The 21,886-nt window shown below is 37.4% G+C and overlaps 3 protein-coding genes across 5 annotated transcripts; 2 read left to right on the top strand and 1 right to left on the bottom strand.

Annotated features, from left to right (window-relative positions):
• The first annotated feature begins 990 nt into the window (after positions 1–990).
• On the top strand, positions 991–6,621 carry tdo2a (tryptophan 2,3-dioxygenase a). The gene is made up of 12 exons (XM_067599873.1): positions 991–1,098; positions 1,274–1,379; positions 1,500–1,590; positions 1,972–2,042; positions 2,448–2,575; positions 2,716–2,902; positions 3,089–3,196; positions 3,306–3,417; positions 3,636–3,693; positions 4,263–4,342; positions 4,669–4,759; positions 5,063–6,621. The coding sequence occupies exons 1-12, from the start codon at positions 1,064–1,066 to the stop codon at positions 5,214–5,216; spliced, it is 1,221 nt and encodes a 406-aa protein (XP_067455974.1). The 5' UTR covers positions 991–1,063; the 3' UTR covers positions 5,217–6,621.
• ctso (cathepsin O) lies at positions 5,647–19,793 on the bottom strand. Of its 2 annotated transcripts, XM_067599875.1 has the most exons (9): positions 19,704–19,793; positions 14,416–14,521; positions 13,183–13,288; positions 12,797–12,921; positions 10,580–10,747; positions 10,080–10,201; positions 8,788–8,951; positions 6,894–6,986; positions 5,647–6,762 (listed from the first exon to the last, which is right to left on the bottom strand). In XM_067599875.1, exons 2-9 carry the CDS (start codon positions 14,464–14,466, stop codon positions 6,728–6,730), a joined length of 864 nt encoding a protein of 287 aa, XP_067455976.1. In that variant the 5' UTR covers positions 14,467–14,521; positions 19,704–19,793; the 3' UTR covers positions 5,647–6,727. The 2 variants fall into 2 exon arrangements, with proteins under 2 accessions (XP_067455976.1, XP_067455975.1); XM_067599874.1 differs by lacking the exon at positions 19,704–19,793 and having other exon boundaries at positions 14,416–14,710.
• On the top strand, positions 15,267–21,815 carry asb5a (ankyrin repeat and SOCS box containing 5a). Of its 2 annotated transcripts, none has more exons than XM_067599876.1 (7): positions 15,267–15,754; positions 17,369–17,448; positions 18,656–18,763; positions 19,014–19,164; positions 19,639–19,773; positions 20,687–20,878; positions 21,113–21,815. In XM_067599876.1, the coding sequence occupies exons 1-7, from the start codon at positions 15,550–15,552 to the stop codon at positions 21,238–21,240; spliced, it is 999 nt and encodes a 332-aa protein (XP_067455977.1). In that variant the 5' UTR covers positions 15,267–15,549; the 3' UTR covers positions 21,241–21,815. The 2 variants fall into 2 exon arrangements, with proteins under 2 accessions (XP_067455977.1, XP_067455978.1); XM_067599877.1 differs by lacking the exon at positions 15,267–15,754 and adding an exon at positions 16,333–16,764.
• Positions 21,816–21,886: the final 71 nt, after the last annotated feature.

Below are 21,886 nucleotides of genomic sequence, written 5' to 3'. Positions count from 1 at the left end.
CTGTTGAGGTACGTATTTCTGATTTGTCCAATTCACAGGAAGAAACACAAACATAAGCTCCATGTACTTTCTCTAGGAACACATTATGTACAATCCACACTCCCATGAAAACCTTGAAACCACACATCTCAAATGTTGTTCACTGCGGTGAATATAACATTAACTAAATTGCAAATATTTACAAATGAGTCCAATGACCCGGAGGGCACTGTGATACGGTTTGGAAGAGCTTAACACAGATGGACTCCAACTTGCATTTATGACTCTTTGTTTATGCTCTTGTGACGGGTAAAGATTGTCATTTCTTAATAAAAAATTACAATAATATCAACACAGTTAATGTAATATAGTCCATTTAACTGACAGTTATTCTTTGAGCACCTTATAATATAATAAGGGGATGTATTTTTAGTATAAATAGGAATTTAAAAAAAGCATTTATATTTATTGTTTAGGAAACTTTCATGGTAAAATATAAAAGATAAAGAAGAAAGAAAAAAGTATATATCAAGTTTGCCAGCAGCAGTATCAAATCATGCTGATATACTGTATACGTGAGAACTCGACTCCTCTCAGTCAGACACTTATATAACAAAGTTCACTATTTGTCATAGACAATACACACAGATATAAACAGCAAAGCCCTGAGAGTAAACACTGAAGATACCCTGTATGTACCCTTGTTCAGATCAGTATTAGGATCATGTGTAACAATTATGAATTTAAAATATCACACCGAGGATATTAGATATCCCTTTTACAATCATTTGATTATTTACAGGGAAGTAGTATGTGTGCCGTATTTGTTGTTTCTTTCAGTTTTATTATTTGGATGGGAACCTGTGACCGTTCTTTTAGCAGGTCAAACAAAGTACAGAAGGTGGTCCCAGTTCAAGGTAAACAGCTCCATGGGGCGAATAGAGGCGGGCCGGATGGTGACTGTATCCTCATGAATGATTGGATGAGGTGAATCTTTAAAAATCTGGATTGTGTTGAAGGCACTTTTAGTAAATAGTAAGAAGGAAGAAGAATACATCTTTGCTGCAACTGATTTGGACAAGTCATGAGTGGATGTCCGTACTTTGAGAAGAGGCATTTGTACGTTTTTCATTGTTATTGCATTCAAGGAGTTTGGCTGCTTTATTTTTCCATTTGCTTTTTTTAATGTTTTATAATAACCTTCTAACACTTTCATTACTTTAAGTGCTCAACATGATCTAATTGTGCTGATGGGAAAAATACAAGTAACTAAAAGCTTTTCTTCACACTGCAGGTTATTCAAAAACAAGCCTCCCAAAACAGAAGATGATGACGATGACTCTCAGGCAGGGGTTAACAAGGCCAGTAAAGGAGGTATTATCTACGGAGACTACCTGCAGGTAGAGAAAACCACTTATTATACATATCTGACTTGGCTTTTTAATGAAAGTACTAGAATTTGCATTTGTTTTTAAATTTGTGTTATTAATACAAGTGTTTAATTTATCTCCGATCCTCAGCTCGATAAAATAGTCTCAGCCCAGGTACTGCAGAGTGAACTGAAGGGTAATAAGATCCATGATGAGCACCTCTTCATCGTCACCCATCAAGGTAATAATAACTTTGTAGTATTAAACAGTATTTTTTTGTCTTGTCTCACGGAGGCAAAATTGTTGCTTTAATCTTGTATTCGGTCTTAATGTTATTTTGATTGTATTTTCATTTAACTTGTTTAAAATTTCAAAAATCATTTATTCCAAAGGAGACATTTTTCTTGTTAAAAAAATAAAATAAAATTACTAAGCAAATTGATTTCTACCAAGAAGCAGATATTTTACTATAAAATTTATATGGCTGAATACGAGAGTAACTTATTGAAATGGGCATTTTTGCGGTGTAATAAGCACTGACTGCTTACTGACCTATTTGTTCACCTTGTACTATTACAGTAAAATGTGTATGATGCTAAAAAATGTTTGTGTTTTATTTCAGCCTATGAACTGTGGTTCAAACAGATCTTGTTTGAACTTGATTCAGTGCGAGAGATCTTCATCAGCGGACATGTGAGTGATTTCTGGGGGTGAAAGAATCTTTATTATGTGATTGCTTTCCACACAGGGAAATCCAGTTTTTAAACACCTTGAATTTGAGTGGAACATTTTGATCAACAGAATTCGGATCTTTTGGATATGAGCTGGCCATGCTGCAGATTAAATGCTGCTAAGAATATAAATCACAAAGAAGAACAATTTAAATTAACTGAAGGATACATAATCACGATAGAACACTATGATAGTCAGATCTCACAGTTACATTCAATCGCAGACTGTCATTACTTGTCTTATTTAGTGATTCTAAAAAAGAAAAAAAAATCAGTACAAATTTGTGTTCTCCTGTTTGAAGAGATGTTTACAAGTTTTACTATGAATAGCTATTATTTATATTATTATATTTTACTATTTCTCCAGGTCCGTGACGAACGCAACATGCTCAAAGTCAACACTCGCATCCACAGGATTGTAATGATCTTCAGACTGTTGGTCGACCAGTTTGCAGTTTTGGAAACAATGACAGCCTTGGACTTTTTTGACTTTAGGTAAGCTTATAAAATAACTTCAGGGCAGCTCTACTTCAGCTTTAAAAATTTTATAAGATGCACTCCTCCTTGATAGTACACCCTTTCACTGTCTGTGTTGTGTGCATGTATGTTTTACTTGTGTTTTTGTGTATGTGTAGGGAATACCTGTCTCCAGCCTCTGGCTTCCAAAGCCTTCAGTTTCGGCTCCTGGAGAACAAAATCGGGGTCCCGGACAACCTGAGGGTTCCCTACAACAGACGTCATTACAGGGACAACTTCAAGGGTCATGACAGTGAGATGTTACTCGCCACTGAACAGGAGCCCACACTCTTAAAACTAGTCGAGGTACGTCCAAAAACCACCAACCACCTGGTCAAATTTTAGATTTAGTCAGGAGTTAATTAGAATTAGGCATCCTTATGTTTTATTGTACATACGTCTGTGTTTTTAACTGTTGCATTAGTTCTGGATTGGTCCATCTTCTACTGAATAGGGTATAAATGTGATAAAACCTTGGGCTTTTCTTCTCAGGAGTGGCTGGAGAGAACTCCTGGCTTGGAGGCAGATGGATTCAATTTCTGGGAAAGGCTGGAAATCAATATATTTGATGGGTTGAATCAGGAGAAGGAGAAAGTCGAGGTAAGAGATGACTCCAGCTTTCAGAACAAACTTTCTCTGCTTTTCCCCGGAGTGCAAAGATGATTGACAGAGACTGTATTTTTATTTACCTTTTTTTTTTTTTTTTAAGAAAATGCCAGATTCTGAGGAAAAGGAAGAACTGATGGCTGAGCTGGTCAAACAGAAAGAGCTCTTCACATCCCTGTTTGATGAGAAGCGTCATGACCATCTTCTCAGCAAAGGTAGCTGCTCCTATCAATGGATTAATCTGACTGATTAATCAGATGTCACAATCCTGTGTTTTCCAGGACTTCACATTTGTGTTTATAGTTTAGATTTGACTCTGACTTTTATCCATGCTAATGTATTAATTTATGAACTTTATTCATGTGATTTTGTGAGCTACTATAGAGCTTATATGTTAAATAAATATATTTTCACTTCACTTTTCACTAACAAGGTGAGAGGCGGCTCTCTTACAAGGCTCTACAAGGTGCTTTGATGATCTACTTCTACAGGTATGTGGAACTTTTTATAGCCTTCTTTACACCTTTACTTGCTCCATTGTGCATCTGTGCTATGTTTACCAAAGATTTATGAAGTTATACATTTACTTCACAGTGCACACATGGTCTTCCACTGTTGACCACTGTTTCACTGTGTCAGTTGGGGTTTGAGCGCCTGAGGGCACCTCAGTTAAAGTTCCTCAGGCATCCCCTCTGTCATATCACAAGCCTATTTCTGTAACTTTGACAGCCATAATGTGATATTTGCAAAACATGAGCATTTGGACTCACTGTGTGGTATCGAAGGCTATGACAGTATTACTGAAAGGTGTGGGAACTAGGCTTTTGAAACCTGTGCTGTTAAGACACATCACATGAGACTCATTAAGGGTTTGCCAGAGTCGAGAGTCGCGCGACAGTCACTGGAAGGTGATAATCAGTGTGAAGCGGCTGGGTTTAAGATTTTTAACTGCTTTGTGAATGGTGAACAGCAGTTCCTCTTGTTTTACAACTGATATCAATACCATCAAAATAGATTTTCATTTGCAAGTCAGATGCTCAAATGATCCCTTACCTTTTAGGGAAGAGCCGAGGTTCCAGGTCCCATTCCAGCTGCTCACCTCCCTCATGGATATTGACACCCTCATGACAAAATGGAGATGTAAGTACTGTATATGTTCAATAAGAAAATGGTGGAGGAAGAAAAAAATTATTCTCAAAATCAACGATTTCCTATTTTGCCCAAGGGCAGAGCTGAACTAACAGGGGAGTCTGCAGGGCTAAAGTTAGTTGAACTTAAGAGGCAGAGGAATCTGTAACATCCACCACGCTTGTTGATCAATTCAACAGCCTATTCCCATGAAATAAATGTTTTACTGCCCTATGTTTTTCTTATATCTGAGCAAATTACAGCTAAAATGAAACATGCAGAGCCAAATATCATTCATATCACCATGAAAATTACTGTTTTTTTTTTTTTTGCTTTAGACAATCATGTGTGCATGGTGCATCGTATGATTGGCAGCAAAGCTGGTACAGGAGGATCATCTGGCTACCACTACCTGAGATCTACTGTCAGGTAAGCTACAAACTTTAACCTACAGATTAAACACTTCACACTGCAAGTACATCAGAAGTGCTTCTTGGTGTTTATCTAAATTAACTTGTCATATGGTCACTTCATCCTGGCATGCATATTGAAATATATATTTAAAAGTTAATTTCAAAGTACACTAAACAAGTTCTTTGTTCAGTGAATGTAAGATGGTAGCAGCAGCAGTTTAATTTAGATTCTGTCAAAATGTACAATTTGTAACAGATGTTCAATTATGACGTAAAAGTACCAGTGAAATATTTTAACACATGATTTTCTTTCCTCCAGTGACCGCTACAAAGTGTTCGTGGATCTATTCAACCTGGCAACGTTCCTGGTGCCCCGCCACTGGGTGCCCAAGCTGAACCCCAACGTTCATACTTTCCTCTACATGGCCGAGTGCTGCGACAGCTCCTACTGCAGCAGTGAAGACTCCGACTAGGAGGCATTGATCTCAGTCGTCTGTTCTGACTTCCTTTGTATGCCTGTGGGTGACCTCAAAGCGGTAGATGCTTTGCACACTTAAGAGGAGTTGGTGACAGGTGCATAGGTAACCTTCAGAACTTTCAAAGAAAGATACATTTTCATTGACAAAACACAAGGTCTTAGACCTCAGACTGACATCAGGTTGATACACCTGACAAAGCTCTCACATTGACGTATTTTGTATTAATAAGGGCAATCTTATAAGGATCCAATTTTACCACAAAATATAATATAATATTGGATTATGAACTCAAAAAAGATGTCATTTTTAGATCATCTTGCATCCTAATTTTTTTTCCCAGTTGAAAAGGGGTATTGTAGTTGAAAGTGTAAACCACCAAAATATCCATTATGGAGAGATATGTAATACCCTGATGGTATTGTCGGTTGGGATTTTTATAATGTGTTTTTTTTTTTTTACTACATTCTGACACTTCAATATTAACTAAATACACGACACAACTTGGACGTTTAAATGTTTTGCAGGCAGATGAAAATTCTGTTTTTCATTTCACTGTGGCACTAAAATCAGGCCAAATATCTTACAATTATTACTGAACAGAACAGTACATTTTTAGTTCATTAGTTACATCAGGCTGCAGCACCGAGCTTCACACATCAAATTCAAACCTGTGATGCGGTCTGACCCTGCATAAATGAAATGGCCAAATTAGACTATTTTACTCTAATCTCTGATCATGACCAGTCACACAGCAGATGGCCCCTTGATAAGATTTGCTTAGATGTTTTCTCAATAAAATTATGTAAATTCACTGACTGACCTGAAAGCAAATGGATCAGTGAGAGCAGCGATCAAACTGCTGGTGATGATGGGGCTTTGCAAATACATCATCTTTCATGTCAGCATGCAGAGGAGCCATTTCAGACTATTGTGATGTGGCTCAAGTTTGAGAGGAAGTGGATAAAAATAGATTAAAATGATAATAAACCTCAGTATAAACAATCTCAATATCCGAAAAAAGAACAATTTGCACAGCATGTAAAATCAGAAAATAGGAACCATAAAATGTGTACATAATGTTAATAATGTAGATGTTAGATATGTTTTGTATAGTATTCTATATGGTGTTAAATTCATTTTGTTATGTATTTATGCAGTGATCGATATCATCTCTGTATAGATAAATGTATGAGCCATATCAACTATAACATGTATCTACTTTATGTATTTAATAAGATACATTTTTGTACAGTGCATCTATTCTTGTTATTATAGTTTTGCAGTGTTGTGTGTATTGATTGCTCAGTTACAATCCGACATTTATCAGCATAGAAAGTGATTTATTTTGTCTTATTGATGTAACATGGTGACATTTCAATAAAAACATTATTTAACATGACCCTTGAAGGTAAACTGATGACTGATTTAAAGTGTGAATACATGCAAAGTCACTCACACACACACACACACACATAGTTACAATGACAAAAATAAACACAACATTGTCAAAGAAACACAGCTGCCACGTTATCTGCAATACCTAAAAAAAGACAAGAAAAGAGAAGATGATGTATTAATCCTTGAGGGGACAGTGGGCACAGCAATATACACACTCCACACTAAGAGGAGATATGAAACATAACATGACAAGATGTAGAAGATTATAGTTACCACAAACATCGCCACCAATTTTCACATAAACATAACCCTCATTCCCCCATGTAGTTCCCCAGGAGTTCTGCACAATCCAGTATGGAATATCCCCTGAAACAGACAACATATATTTCCAGATTGAATTATTTACAGGGTAAAGTAGCACTAAGTGTATGTTTGTGTGTGTTCTGCAGCTGCAACCACTTTAAACTGTTACATAATCGCTTGATTTCTTATGTAATACCCATCAAAACACGAGTGTGTCAAATAATTAACGTTAGGAAATATAAAATCCTGCTGTATGTGAAATATATCAAGAAATAATCACCGAGGCTACCGAGATTACATTCTGATAATATAACTGCCGTTCAAATACTGTTTACTTGTATCTTCAGAGTCTATTTTTCACAAACTTTAAACATTTTGAACTCTGCACACAGATTTTGTGTCACAAAGCAGTAACTTTCTGAACCTCTATACTTAGAAATCACGTAACATGACGTCAAGAAGTGCAAATAAAAGACTTGTGTTTACCAACCTGGGTACTCTCTGATCACAGTGTACCAAAGAGGACGACAACAGGATGACAGAACCAACAGTGCCAACAAGGCAAAAGAAAAATACGGGAAATACTGCTGGGACTGATTGTGTTTCACTCATATATTTTGCTTCATCAGCTCAGAAAGGGGGAGACGTAACCCCCTTTTTAGACTTGAAATATGTAACATTGCCGGCTTCATCAAGCTTTATGTCATCAGTGAATTTTACATTAATGTTCCTCACAGTTTTATTCAGGCATGACAGGACATTTATGGAAAGACACTATGCTTGTGCAATATTTAGCACCTGGTGCGTGAGAGGAAGCAGAGAGAGAGAGAGAGAGAGAGAGCATGAGTTAAAAATGTTATGATAGTGATGAAGGCAACTTTTTTTTGTTTGTTTGTTTACAGGCTGCATCGCTGTTGGATTTTAAAATTTGTTTTGCTGTTGAATCCTTAGTTAATGACCATCATGAGCAAGGGGGAAGCTCGCCCCCCCCCCCCCCCCCCCCCCCTTCTTTCAATTAGTCCACTGAAACATTTTCCCATCTAATTTCACCAATTAATGTTATTAGAGAGAAAATTCTGCCGCCTGTTTAATAAAGTCCGACATGTAAGATCGATTTTTGTACAGTGTGACTGATTTTGTGCATAATAGATGATATTAAATTTATTAAAGTGATGTTAGAAGGCCCGACCTAATAAGATTGCCGTTGTGACTTTTACATAAAATTAACCAGGGTGGTTATTCAGACATGTTAAACTGCCATCAGATTAATATAGAGAGGTACATGTCTGAAACGGGCTGCAGTGACCATATCAGACACCAGAATATGATATGGGCACAAATGTAAGATCTACAAACACTCCCAAAATGTTTTCACAGTAAAAAAGTTTCTGCTGTCAACCTCTTTCAAGGATTTCTTAGAAATTAGTGCTTCTTAATGCATCTTCTAAAAAGACTAAGCAAGGCACATATTGTTATAATATTGAGAAAATTACAAAATTAAGACACCTTCATTTTCATTAGAAACATGAAACTCTCACCCCACTAACAGACTTTTAAATTCACATGAGAAATATATAATTTTAGGAATAATGAGCTGGCTTGTTAAATTTTCTTTCTCTCAATCTACCTTTTGTTTTAGCACCTAATTATAGGGATGACACACTTTGTATTGTTGCAGCAGCAATTCCTGATTTCAGGGCTGATTAAGACTAGTCCTAGTGCAGCTTTAAATTACTTTCATAGGCCCTAGGGTTGTGAAATCTTCTTTGACCTAAAAAGGCAAGTGTTAGCTCAAGTAAAATATAAATCTCTTTTTTCTTAAGTTACAATTAATTCTTCATGCCAGTGCAGAAGCAGCATGTACCAGTAGTGTCATATCCAACAACTAGGACAGCATGGTTAGACCATTGGCTGGAGCAGTGGTGTTGGATGATTCCTCCCAGGTAATCCTGCCAGCTGACAGCATCCACAACAGCAGTCAAAGGACCATGCTCCACCAGCTGACCCATCATTGCCTCCTCTTGACCACTGGGGAAAATAACACAACATTTGGCCTATTTTTGTGTCACCTGCATCCAGCATCTCTCCACCCCCCGCCCCCCTCCTGATCTCATTCATCCAATCGGTGTATCAGTCTCTTACTAACTATAGAACATTTTTCATTCATAAAATTGTCCTTTTCCTAATTATCTCTGTTGTACAAACACTACATATGCAGACACCCTCTGGGACTCCATCCTGTCTGTTCACCAGATGCTTCCCACTAAGGATGGCTGTGATATCCTCCTCTCCTTGCTCAAGACATCTGGGCTACTCTAAGTCAAATGTGCCAAATCTATATTGAAAAAAGCTATTCTGCATCCCATTCATGGTGAGTTGAGGTTCTTGTCTCCTTGAAACTTTATGTTTTTCTTTTGCTTTGCGACAGTTAAGATCTTGCTTATGAGCCCCTTGAAGACCCCATGACACCTAGGTCCCCACCCTCAATGACCCAGCACGCTTATCTTTCTAAAGTCACATTATCAGACTGAGTCAAAGGATTATTGAGATAATGTCTTTTAGTAGTAGTCAAACACTGACATTTGCTAATTTTGAAAACTGTTGCATCTTTATTTTGCTTTACTTTTTTATGTTATGTTAAACAATCATTTAAAGGTGGTATTATATTGACACATTTTATTCATAAAAAACTCCCTCCTATACATGTTGTGTGTAAAGAAAGGAACTATACAAAAAGCAGGGACAAGAAAAAGTTACATGAGGTTAAAATATTAGAAACTCTGAGACTACTTATGATAGCACACAATACTGTGCTAATTAAAAAATACCAGACATTACATATGCATGAATGTGAGCTACAGTTCTGTTCAATATTACATAAAGATCTGATTAATTTTATCTCAAGGTAACCTTTGGGCCAAAATGACTGGCCCTGAGTCAAGAACCTCTGAGCTACTGAGCAACCCATGTCTCTGTTGACACAGTAAACACTGTGGTCTGTCATTGCGTAGGACCAATCCCCCTCTCCCTCTCCCCTCTCCTCTGTCCTTGGTACTTTATGAAAACCCATTCAAATTCCATGTGATTTTACCCAAATACAGTGTTAATTTTTAGCCTTTATTACTTATAGATAACTTGCAAAAATGTGTCTTTTACCTGAAGTCATGTGCAGAAAAGTTCTTGACGGCAACAACGCCATGTGACAGGGAGAAAAAATGGCAGATTCCTGTCTTGGCCTTGTAGGGATACTCTAACTGAGGCACCAATTTCACTCTGGTCTGGACAGAAAATAGTTGATCTCAAAGAGTGTAATGTGGTATTATCTTAATACAAAATATCCAAGCTCCTTATTTATGAAAGATCCGAGCACAGGCACTTTCCTAATTTATGTTTGAGAACAGCAACACCCACGACATATATCTCTAATTAAACATGACAATATCACCTATTTTTTTTAAAAAACCTAAACTTTAACAGCATGGACATATCTTCACAACTGTCATCTTTCATCTGTCCCTTTAGGGACACAGAGGTCATCGTCTTTTAGGAGTTAAGTTTTATTCTATCTTTGTACTTACTGTAAACCATTTTGGCAGCATCTGTTAAAGACCTGAAATATGTTAACGGCCCACAATTATATTAAAATATCAACATACCTGCTTTAACCAATTCAGAGCCCGGAGCGGGGACCCTCCATTGCAGCCTTCATTTTGGAAGGAGCAGTCCAGAACTTGCTGTACACTGAGCTGCTCCAGCCGTGAGCCTCCTATGGTGTGGACGGCCTGCATGGCACCGACCACACTGAACGCCCAACAGCTCCCACACTGCAAAGATGAAATTATAGTGATTAATGAAAACACAACAAAAATCTGTATCCAAACTCTAATAGAACCGTGTCACATCTTATTACCCCCAGAAGGAGAAACTGTCATTTTTCTTATCCTCATCCACAGAGAGGTTAATGTCTTGCGAAAGGACACTTCAGCAGGACAAAGACTTCCTTTCTAATTAATGATGGTCTCTATCATCATGCCACCCTGCTGGCCGAATTACTACTGTAATTTATCTTAAAAAACACTCCAGTACAACACAAACACTGCCAGTATCATTAGACAACAAAATTTAGACACAACCAGGGTTCAGATAACTGGTTTGGATCATATGGCATTTAATTCTGGATCAAAATCTTGTTTTGTGATGAGGCATCTAGAGTGAGAGTGGATGCTGTATGTGGTGATGAGGTAAGATGATCCGGCCAGAGTGAACTGTGACTAATTGCTTTCTGCTGCCATCTACTGACAAAAACACCTCAGGTGAACTGAATGGATACATTTCTGCTTCAGTTCATGTTTAAGCTTTAAAAGGTGACTAGAAAGTTGTATTTTTGATACCAAAAGTTGTTCCCATAATTCATATTGATACAGCTCATATTGCTTTCTTGAAATCATTTTTTGAGAGAGAGCGAAAAAACATATTTCAGTATGTAAGGGAGAGCATTATTTCCTGTGTAACATTTGCAAAGGCAATCTCATCCTCCAAACAGCATCGGACTACGCTCAGTTCACTCGATTAGCATAAATTCCCATAAATATGATGAAAACCTGAGCTCTCTGTGTAAAAATCCAATATTTTGTTGCTCAATATGGTTCCATGGCTTAAAATCAATACCGAAACCAAAATCAGTCATTATTGCTTGGACTAAAGATAAATATGCGCTGAGCATACAAAATATTAGAACCATCTCCTCTCTCCTTTAAAAAGATTAAATGCACTTGAGTCATAAAAGTGGAAAGGGAAATGGGAAAACCGGATCAAGAAGAATTTAGGAGTTGTGAGTAGCTTGATATTTTGTGTCTTTGTGCTTGGAACTGCATTATATTTTCTGCAGTATCCATCCAGTTATTTATTTGTTGTGGAAACTTACTCCAGGCAGTTCAACAGACAGAGCCAGAGTAAAAGACAACTGGACAGAAACACTGCAGTACAGCAGCGGTACAGTAGGTGAGTGTTGTCATGTACAGACTCTCCCTGGAGCGCTAAGCCTTGCCTGAATTCAAGAGAGTGAGAGATATGTTTTTTTCTGCTGACTTTTTCCCATGTATACCGTCTGACTTTCCCTTTGGACGACGGCTTTACAATAAAAATATCATCCCCAACAGCAAATTAACTGACAAAAGATTTAAAGGACAAAAGGAGCAGAAAGTGAAACCATCAGCAAGGACAAGCAGCGGCTCCATCTCAGTAACCCCCTCAATGTCTGTGTCCCCAGGACCACTCTGCTCTTAGAGCCAAAGTCACACTTGGCAGCTCAGTTTGTCATTTTCACCTGCTTTTCCTTGAACATTAGTATAAAAAAAAATGGTACATTCAGCTCTAGAGCTGAGGCATGGAATATTAATGGCCATCATAACCTTAATATCTAGTCAGAACTGAAAGGCAAGGAGAAGACTTGACAAGACAATGAATGCACGCTAATAAGGGAAAGATCCCAAAGATCAGTATCGGGACTGATCCTTTAATACTTGGATGAAGTATTAGGATTATTTTAATGTGTCAGATATACAGTATATTTAGTCAACACTGCATATCTTCTGCTGCTATGTATATAATATACCATACTTATTTTTACTGTGTATTCTGAACATCTTTTGCACAACTCTGGGTAGGGGCTGAAAAACTTGATCTGGACATCTCTGCTTTAACTGTAGCAAAGATTATTTTGACTTTATCATTATCTGAGGACTGAGGCCTCCTTATCTTTGTGTTGTATTGATTTGTAAGAAAAGAAAAAGATATTTTTTGTTTGAATGTAACCCAACTATGTCTGTATCTCTGTAAAGTTTCCTATATCCATCTATCTGTGTAATCCTTACTGCTTGTTGGTTCTGGACTGGTGCTACCACTCCTTTGTCCCTCCAGTCAAACTTAGCTGGTAGCTGCTCTGTCTTCGGTCCAGAGAAGACAGGAGCTCTGTCAGAGATTGTCCGCAGGTAGAGATCTGTGGTTAACAGATACAGTTCAAAGTCATACCTGGATACATATATGCATGTAAACAATGACTGTACAGACTCAGACCAGTCATCCAGGAAGTAAGATGCTCAGCTGAGTTTAAAACAATCCACTGAACAGACATAACACAGGTGAATACAGTTCACCTGATAAAACAACTTCAATTTCAGATTCAATAAACAAAAACACCATACATGCATCTAATTAAATTCTGCATAAGTCACTAATAAGTGTCAGTGTTTGAGCCCACCTCTGAATTCCTTCTGTGAGAGGTTAGAGAACTGGTTGGTGCCGTACTTGGCAGACTGTGGTGCTGTGGAGAATGAGTTCAGGTATGCGTGCCGCTCTGTAGAATTCTTAAAAAACACAAATGGCATATTAGGTTAAGTAAAGAGTCTTTCATAAATTAATATAATAACAATAAAAAGATGCATATTAAGAACAAAAACCTTGAAAAAAAAAACACAGAGACCTCTAAAGGCAATTATTATAATTTAATTTTTCTTTTTTTGAATAATATGAGTGAGTCTTAAACACAACCGACAAGTTAAGGCCATGATGAAAAGGAACTGAGCACATTTACTACACACAAGCACTGCATTTGTACTCTAATTAACACTTCTATTTGACTGCACTTGAGAAGGAAATGTCCTTCATTTTACTCCACAACAATTATCTGACATCTGTAGTTACTTTGCAGATTCAAATTTTACAAACTAAACATACAATCAGTAAATAAATGATTTAGTTAAGACTAGCTGCACCTCAACCAGCTACATTATTAGCATGATACTGACATGTTAATGCCTCAATAATCCAATAATAGAATAAATGTACTAATAAAGCACTCTGTAAGAGTTCACTTTTAGTACTTTTGCTGAACAGTGGCCACAAGTGACAATTATGAGATAATGGTCAGTGCTAAAAATGTACTGTCACAGTAGCAGAAGTAGAGAAGAGTCATAAAGTCATAACTCTTAATAAAGACACTTATTAAAGTTGCCTAACATTAGCTTAGATAGCCACCATAAGCTACTGGTCATACCAAACATAGTAAGGCTGTAACAGCAAAACCTCTGAATGTCCTGAATAGAGCAAGAGTGTGTTTTATTGCTTATTAATTCAATTTTTCACATATAAGAAGAACATGAGTCATTTTATTAGTAGCTCTTCCACACAGCCAGATATACTGCTACATTATGGTATTACTACTCTCTCTTGGTCTCAGTACTTCATCCACTTCATGTCACTTACTGTTCTGAATTGCGTATTAATCCACCATGAATATATAAAGTGTAAATGTTTCACCTTTTCTACCAAATGTCATACATTTCCTTCATCTACACAAGTGGGCGGGGTCTGCGGTGACGCAATCAGTCGTTTGTTTTTAGGCGTGTGTAAAAAAAAAAAAAAAAAAAAAGAGTGATGAATGTCAACAGACTTTTTCTACATGTGTCTCTGTCTGCTCCCCACTACCTCCTACCTGAAAATAGAGATGACGACGGCTGAATTCCTCGCTGTTGACCTCATGCATGCGGTGAAACTGCGCTCTGAACGAGCTGAAATCAGTCCGACTGTCATCCGAGCTCCTGTTCTGACAACACAGAGGAGAGACGAGTGTGGAAACTGTCGCTACAAACACCGTGAACAGCTGACCGCCCCTCATTTGACGGCGATAGGTCGGTTTTAAAACATGCAGCCAACAGCAGTGATTAAAAAGGGAAGTACTAAAGTTCAGATGTTCGCGGAAAAGGTGAGGGATAATCTTCAGCGCATGCGCAGCGATCAGAAGGCGCCGCATTGGAAACAGAAAGTAAAATTGAAGTATTGAAGGAGAGCATTAAGACCAATTTAGATGTACTGCCAAAAACGAACAGAAGTTAAAAGCTTAGAAAAACGAGTAGTTAAAAAATGAATTAGATTAAAAATAAAGAAATTGAGATTTGGCAATGTATCCTAATATAAAAGTTATGCTAAAAGTAGGTTTATATCCAACTATCTTAATTCAAAAGTCTTACAAATCCTGGTTTTGCATTTTAGGGTTTCATTCTTCATTTATCCAAAATTTAAGAAAAAAAATGTGCAAAAATACACTCTAAAATATTTTAAATATTTAATATTTTTCCAGAATTCTATTCAATCACAATTAAGCAAATGCATTTAGCCAGAATTAAACTAAAATGTATGCAAAAATGCATTTTAAAAATATATATTTTTAAAATTTATCCAGAATTCTATCGAGTAAAAATATATGCAAAAAATACACTTTAATTTTTTTTTTTACCTCATTGATACACAATTAAATACTATTGTGTGAAAATGAATGAAAAAAATAAATTTTATGTCATATTTGCAACCAGAACAGGTTCTATTGTATGTAAAATTGTATTTGTATAACATGTGAACACCCGCCCACCCACACATGGTACAAAAACATTGCAGTAGTTGCTGTCAGGCACAGTAGCAGCTGCAGTGAATTTTTTTTTTCCAGTCTTTGTCAGGACCAGCCAACCAGTCAGTACACTGGGAAAAAAGTAGGCTACTCTTGTGCTTTTTGGAGTGGCATCTGATCCTGCCTTCATCATAACCAAAGCTCCTCTGTAACGTGCCAGAGGAAATGTCAGTCCCAACAGGGGAACTCACCAACAAGCCCTTCGCGGCCCAGTTGTCCAATGTTTACCTCAGCATCTTGGCACTGTTCTGCTTCAAGCTCTTCGTTAAGATTTCTCTCAACTTGCTGACATACTTCTACATTATCCGTGGGAACCGTAAAGAGGCTGCCAGGATATCGGCAGAGTTTTATGATTATGGTCAACAACACGGTGAGTACTCTGATAGAAACATGAAAAGCCTTAGAGGGTTGTTGTTTTTTTTTCTTAAGGTGGTTTCTTTGTTCTAACAGAGTGTATCGTTTGATCCATACATAACCCTGCGATAAAGGTAGATTCAGTGTATAGTATTATCACAATGCAACTGTGTTTGCACAATACAATGACTAACATGTTTGACCTCAGGCACATAAGGTCATATGTAGAAAATATTAATGTTTCCGATGAAATCACACTAAGTTAAAGTAGTCCCCGCACACACATCCATGCACATGCACTCACAATTTCCATGTTTACAAATGAACTATAAATACTGCATTGCTAATCCAATGAATATAAAGGCCATTCATTGTATTAATACTGATACATATTGAAGATATGAATGATAGCCAACTTTTCTTTCATTAGCTTAATAGCTACTTATAAATCCTGAGATGTACATTCAATATTAAACGTGGACACTGTAGGCTGACAGCTCTTTTTCTCTAATGTATTAATAGAACACAGTCATGATACCCCCCCCATCCCTCCCCCACCCCCATCCTGCCCTAGTTTCCATTCCCAGCTATGCAGTGCACCCTTTCACACTCAGACGGCAACCAAAACAACACTCCACATTCTCAGGGACAGGCGGTTCGATAGCTCATTCTGGGGGAAGAAGAGACCCGATGACAACATAATCAGCTATCAATCAAGGGGATGTTTAATTTAAAGTGGACCCACTCCATGGAATAATAATTAGTCAAGCTTAGGGTATAAGTCACAGCCCTGTATTTATGGTCTTCTTTGTTCTAAGAAATGTTTGATGTCTGTGGCTGGGTTTTTTGTACCTGTATTTCAAATTAATGTCAGTCACAGACAACAGACTGCATGAATAAAATTGTACTAATGTAACAGAAAACATTAGGTTCATTATTATCAATAAGTTATGATGAAAATGGATGAAGATGATGAGGATGCTAATGTGTTTAATGCGTCGGCTGTTATTTTGGACATTGACGCAGGTGTGTTTACTGCCAGATTTAATCACACTTACATCAAATGACAGCAGCTGATTCTGAAATGCTTGTTTGAAATTGTGAATGAGATTAGTTTATAGCATCAGGTCAACTCAGGCACTGGCAGCCACATAACATGTTTCCAATGCGGATAACTTAAGCTGTTTGAAATCCTAGTGCAAAGTTAGACTGTTATAAAACATGCAAGACCTGTGGGGGTAAATTAGTAATTATGAAGAAGTTGATAAATTCAGATCTGAGGTTGGGATTTCATTAGACAGCAGTAATTCTAACATTTTAAGCCATAATTAATAAATTGGGATTTGATGAGAAAAATATTAGAGTAAGTAAAGGGATTTAATTGAATGATACAATTAACAGTTTTCTCTGGTGCATGATACTCAAATCTTATGTTCAGTCACATTCAGCTCAGCGTAATTAACATTTAAAAATTAATATTATCTATTAGTCACTTTTGTAAAACCTAATTTTTAAGGTTCTTAGTTAAACACTCCACTGCAGTTATTGTAAATGGCTCTCTATAAGAGCATTAGTTAAATGATAATCAATGTAAGCCCAAGCATGCACTGAATTCTTATTCCCATTGCAGGATCGTGGGCGGACCGTTCACCCCTCCATGATGCTGCCAGTCAGGGCCGCCTCCTGGCCCTGAGGACCCTCATTTTACAGGTGAAGAGAGAGTTATGTGCATCCCCTCATCTGTACACATGGTGTCTGTTGTAACGGTCCAGTGTGCAATTGAATCAGTGCCTTTAAAATCTCAGATAAGGGGGTGTGGATGGAAGTCATATCATCACACATCACAGGTGTTTTATAATCTTGTATACATTTGTTAGTTTATAGAATAATTAACTGAGCCAAGGCTTCAATATATGTATTGAGAAAATCTATCTTTTACTGGACATGACATATAACTATATCAGACTATTATCATAGACTTGTATTGAATAGGGGTATTACATTGTTGCAAAGGTCGTCAAAGCCAAAGGTAAATTTTGGTTGTAATCAGGTCAAGAACTAAGGGTTATTATGTTGTAGCGCAGGTTGTAAGAGCATCAGTGAATTGTCTATTTCATAAAATATTAATAGTTAACATCTGACCATGAATAATAAATCTTGTGATTAAGTTAAATGTCAGATAAAAAGCTGACATGTTTGTGTAAGTTCACTGAACCATGTCTTACCCTTTCAGCTACTGTAATACACAGCTAACATTTTTTTAAATAAATAATTGTTTCTTACCACATAGCACAGAATAACTAAAAAATGCAGCATCGAATGAGCATTATATGCAGTATCTGAGGGGGGAAGATAGAGTTGCTGTTCGGTGCCAGAGATTACTTTGCGAGGTGCTAAAATTTCTGAATTTTAAAACACCCTACTTTCCAGCAGATTCTATATTTGGTCAAACAGACTGAAATTTTACAACATTCCCAAGAAGAAACTGGGAGACTCTCCTTATCCGCTTGCATTTTCAGCCGCTCACAGATGAAGGACTGTTATTACAAGAGAGCAATCCATTTCAGCTACAAAGCCTACTGTTGCCTTGTTCTTAATAAGTTAGACAAGCTCAGGACAAAGCAGTGATATAATTATGTATTTACATGGTGATTTATTAGCCGTTTACCAGACCTCTTTTGGATCTGCAGTTTAATTAGCAAGCTTATTAATGTCTATTGTTAAAATGTGACTGTACAGTATAGTTTGTCAATTACTGACAACCACAACTGAGAACGATGGGTCTGTTTTATAGATAAGCTTTATTAATGTCCTTGCAATTCCTGATGTTCACCAATAGAGGTTGACAAAGGTCATGTATTGCTTAATGCCTTTTAAAAAAATCAAAATGTCTATGGTTGTTTGATTCTGTCCCCAGGGTCACAATGTGAATGTTCTGACTATAGACCATGTGACACCGCTTCATGAGGCCTGTCTTGGAGACCATGTTGCCTGTGCCAGAGCGCTCATCGATGCAGGAGCAAATGTAAGTTACATATTGACCTTATGACTCTTTAATGTTGCTGTACTGCACAGGTCAAATGTAATTTCCATGGCTGGGAAAATCTGGGAGGAGGCAACAAATGAGCAATGTACTGCTCTCCTTTTAGAGCCACTGCAGAGCTATTAAGTTGTTGTTCCCCTTCGACTGTTCCCCCGGGCTGTTGCTATTAGTCAACTTGCATGGTTAAACAAACAAGGCCTAAAAATAACAATTAAAAAAAATGTGTTTACAGGTCAATGCCTCTACAATTGATGGAGTCACCCCACTGTTCAACGCCTGTACAGTGGGCAGCGTGGCATGCACTGAAATTCTTTTGGAAAATGGAGCAAAACCCCAGAGCCTCGTGTACCATCCTTCACCAATCCATGAGGCGACCAGTAAAGGTAATATTTCCATAAAATACATTAACTAGTGTGTTCAGAAGTTTTCAATTGATTTATATATATATATATATATATATATATATATACACTATGATGTTTGACAGCAATTTCTGTTATATGGTGAACTAGGACACACATTTCCAAATTAATGTATAATTATGTTCCTATGGAATGGCATTGGTCTAAAGCTTCTGGCCGATGTTAGAGGTTCAGAAAGGTTTATATCACAACATTACCATTCAATATCAGTCATTTAATATTACATGAACCAACATATCATTCTATTTACAGGGTACATTTGATCTTGTCTTCCAACCTATATTTGTGTCCTTTGCTGTGCTGTAAAACACTTTCTAATAAACTCGCACTGTGAAAAAAGCTTTATAAATAAATCCCACCCTGACCCGAGTAGACAGCTTGGAGAATTATCACACATTGTCACTGATTACTGCCTTCACGCTCCATTACTTCCAGGTCATTATGGTTGTGTGGAGGCTCTGGTGACCTGGGGGGCAGATGTGGACATGGACATTCCTCACCTGGGCACAGCGCTCTATACAGCCTGCGTCTGCCAAGAGTTGGAATGTGCCAGGAAACTCCTGAGGGAAGGTCAGCCTCACAGCATAGTGTGGATCTTTACATCCGTTTACAGACATGCACAAGTCCTGTATGAACATACACAGACACAAGAACATACAGTATCTTATAAACACACAAGGAAATTAATACGCAATCACATTCAGTATGCACACACAGGATTATAAAAGCCTCTGAAGAAGCATGTAGACCCACAGACTCCGAAGTTGAACACAATGAGTAAAACAAAACACAGTAATGGAATTATTATACTTTGACAAAAAATATTGTTTGGACTTATGGTTGTGTATTGTCAGTATTCCCATGATGAACTACCCAATTACAGATGACATGATATAACATGACATTATACCGCAGCAGCAACAAAACACATTTATTTTTTGCAATTTATGTAAATCAAGACAAGCATAAACACCAGCAGCAGAGGTCAGTCAGTCAGAATCGGCAAAACAACAGCTTCTTTCTAGAAATGCTTAAAGATGTTTAACAATCATATAAGGAGAAATCAATCACAAGAAAAGTAGATATATAGTATGTATATTTTTTGACTAATACTAGCCTTACTAATGCATGACCAACACGTTGAAATTTGAGATCGCATGTAGCCCACATCTAACTGATCCTATTTTCAATTTATATGTCCATTTTGCTTGCTACTTTTGATTGCACACACCGTTCTCTCTCAGAAATCCTTGCATAGAGGAAGAGAAGGCGAAATTACAGAAAGAAAAATGTCAATTACAAAAATAACTCCTGAATGGCAAGAAATGCCACATAATGATGATTTCTAACAAGTAGTTGAGAGTAATTTCTTCCTTTAAGACATGTGTCCTCCCTAACATTTAGATGGTAGAAGAAACTAGTATGCATAGTGATTCCTTGATGAATGAACAGAATGTATAATCTCAAAATGTCCTTCATACAGGTGCCAATGTACAAAAAGGCAAATCCCTGGATTCGCCCTTACATGCAGCTGCAGAGAAAGACTGCACAGCAGTAGTGAAGCTGTTGTTGGACTTTGGTGCAGATATTAACGCCAGGAACACAGAGTTTCAGAGGCCAGTAGACATGGCTCCACCTAGCAGTCTAACAGAGGGCTTCCTACTACTCTATGAAGGTACAACTTGACTTGTAACCAGCAATACTCCTTTGTTTACACGTCCCTTGTCTAACAAATATCTGCACAACAGACATTAAATAGTCCATTTAATTAGCCTCAGTTTCAAGGTCTGGGATCAGATTTGTTTTCACTTATCTGAGCTTGTAGGTTCCACTGTGCAACCTAAGTTAATGGTTTATGATTAATTCTATAACCATCTCGCACAATATATTAATTGTCTTCTTTTCATAGCTACACCACGACTGCTGAGTCCGCTGTGTCGTCAGTGCATCAGGAACTGTGTCGGCCGTGACAGACTCCACCTCCTTTGCCACCTTCCCCTACCCAACAGGCTCAGAAACTACCTGCAGTACCAGTGATAGGCAGTACAACCAAACTGTCTGCCTACTGTAAATGGGACATAACAGAAACATGCTTCTGACTCAAGCAGCACATCAATTTCATGAACTTACCTTACCTTTAACTTTAGCTACTAGTCAGAGTAGCGAGAGCAATTAATTGCAATTAGTCACAGAGCAGCCACTGAGTAGCTGTTTGCCATGTGTGAATGTCGACCTGGATGAATGTAAAGCAGTGGTAGAGTTTGCCTTTTCTGAATAAATTACAGTTAAAAGATAATAAATACATTATTATTTGCAATTCAGGTTTGAAGTATTCAGAGAATGCCTTAATAGTTGCAGTAGCTACAACAGATTGACACACTTTGAAAACAGTGTAACATAATTGCAGAATATATGTGAATGAGTATTCATAGTTTTGCATTTGATGCATTTAATACTGAATGCATTGCACACTAGTAGACAATAAAACATTTCTATTAAACCTGTGGCTTTTCAAAATGCTATATATTGTCTATGTGGGCTGTGTTTTGATTTACTGATGTCTGACTTGGTGGTGTAGTGGAAATACAATAAAATTCAAAAGTGGTTTGTAAGTTTAAGCTTGGATTATTGAGTAGTGACAACTGATGGAGACTGACCTTGTTGAAAAGTCCCAGATGGAAAA

Source organism: Thunnus thynnus, chromosome 9, assembly GCF_963924715.1.
Source record: "Thunnus thynnus chromosome 9, fThuThy2.1, whole genome shotgun sequence".
In the NCBI taxonomy this organism is placed as follows: Eukaryota; Metazoa; Chordata; class Actinopteri; order Scombriformes; family Scombridae; genus Thunnus; species Thunnus thynnus.
This window is presented reverse-complemented; position numbering and strand designations above follow the sequence as displayed.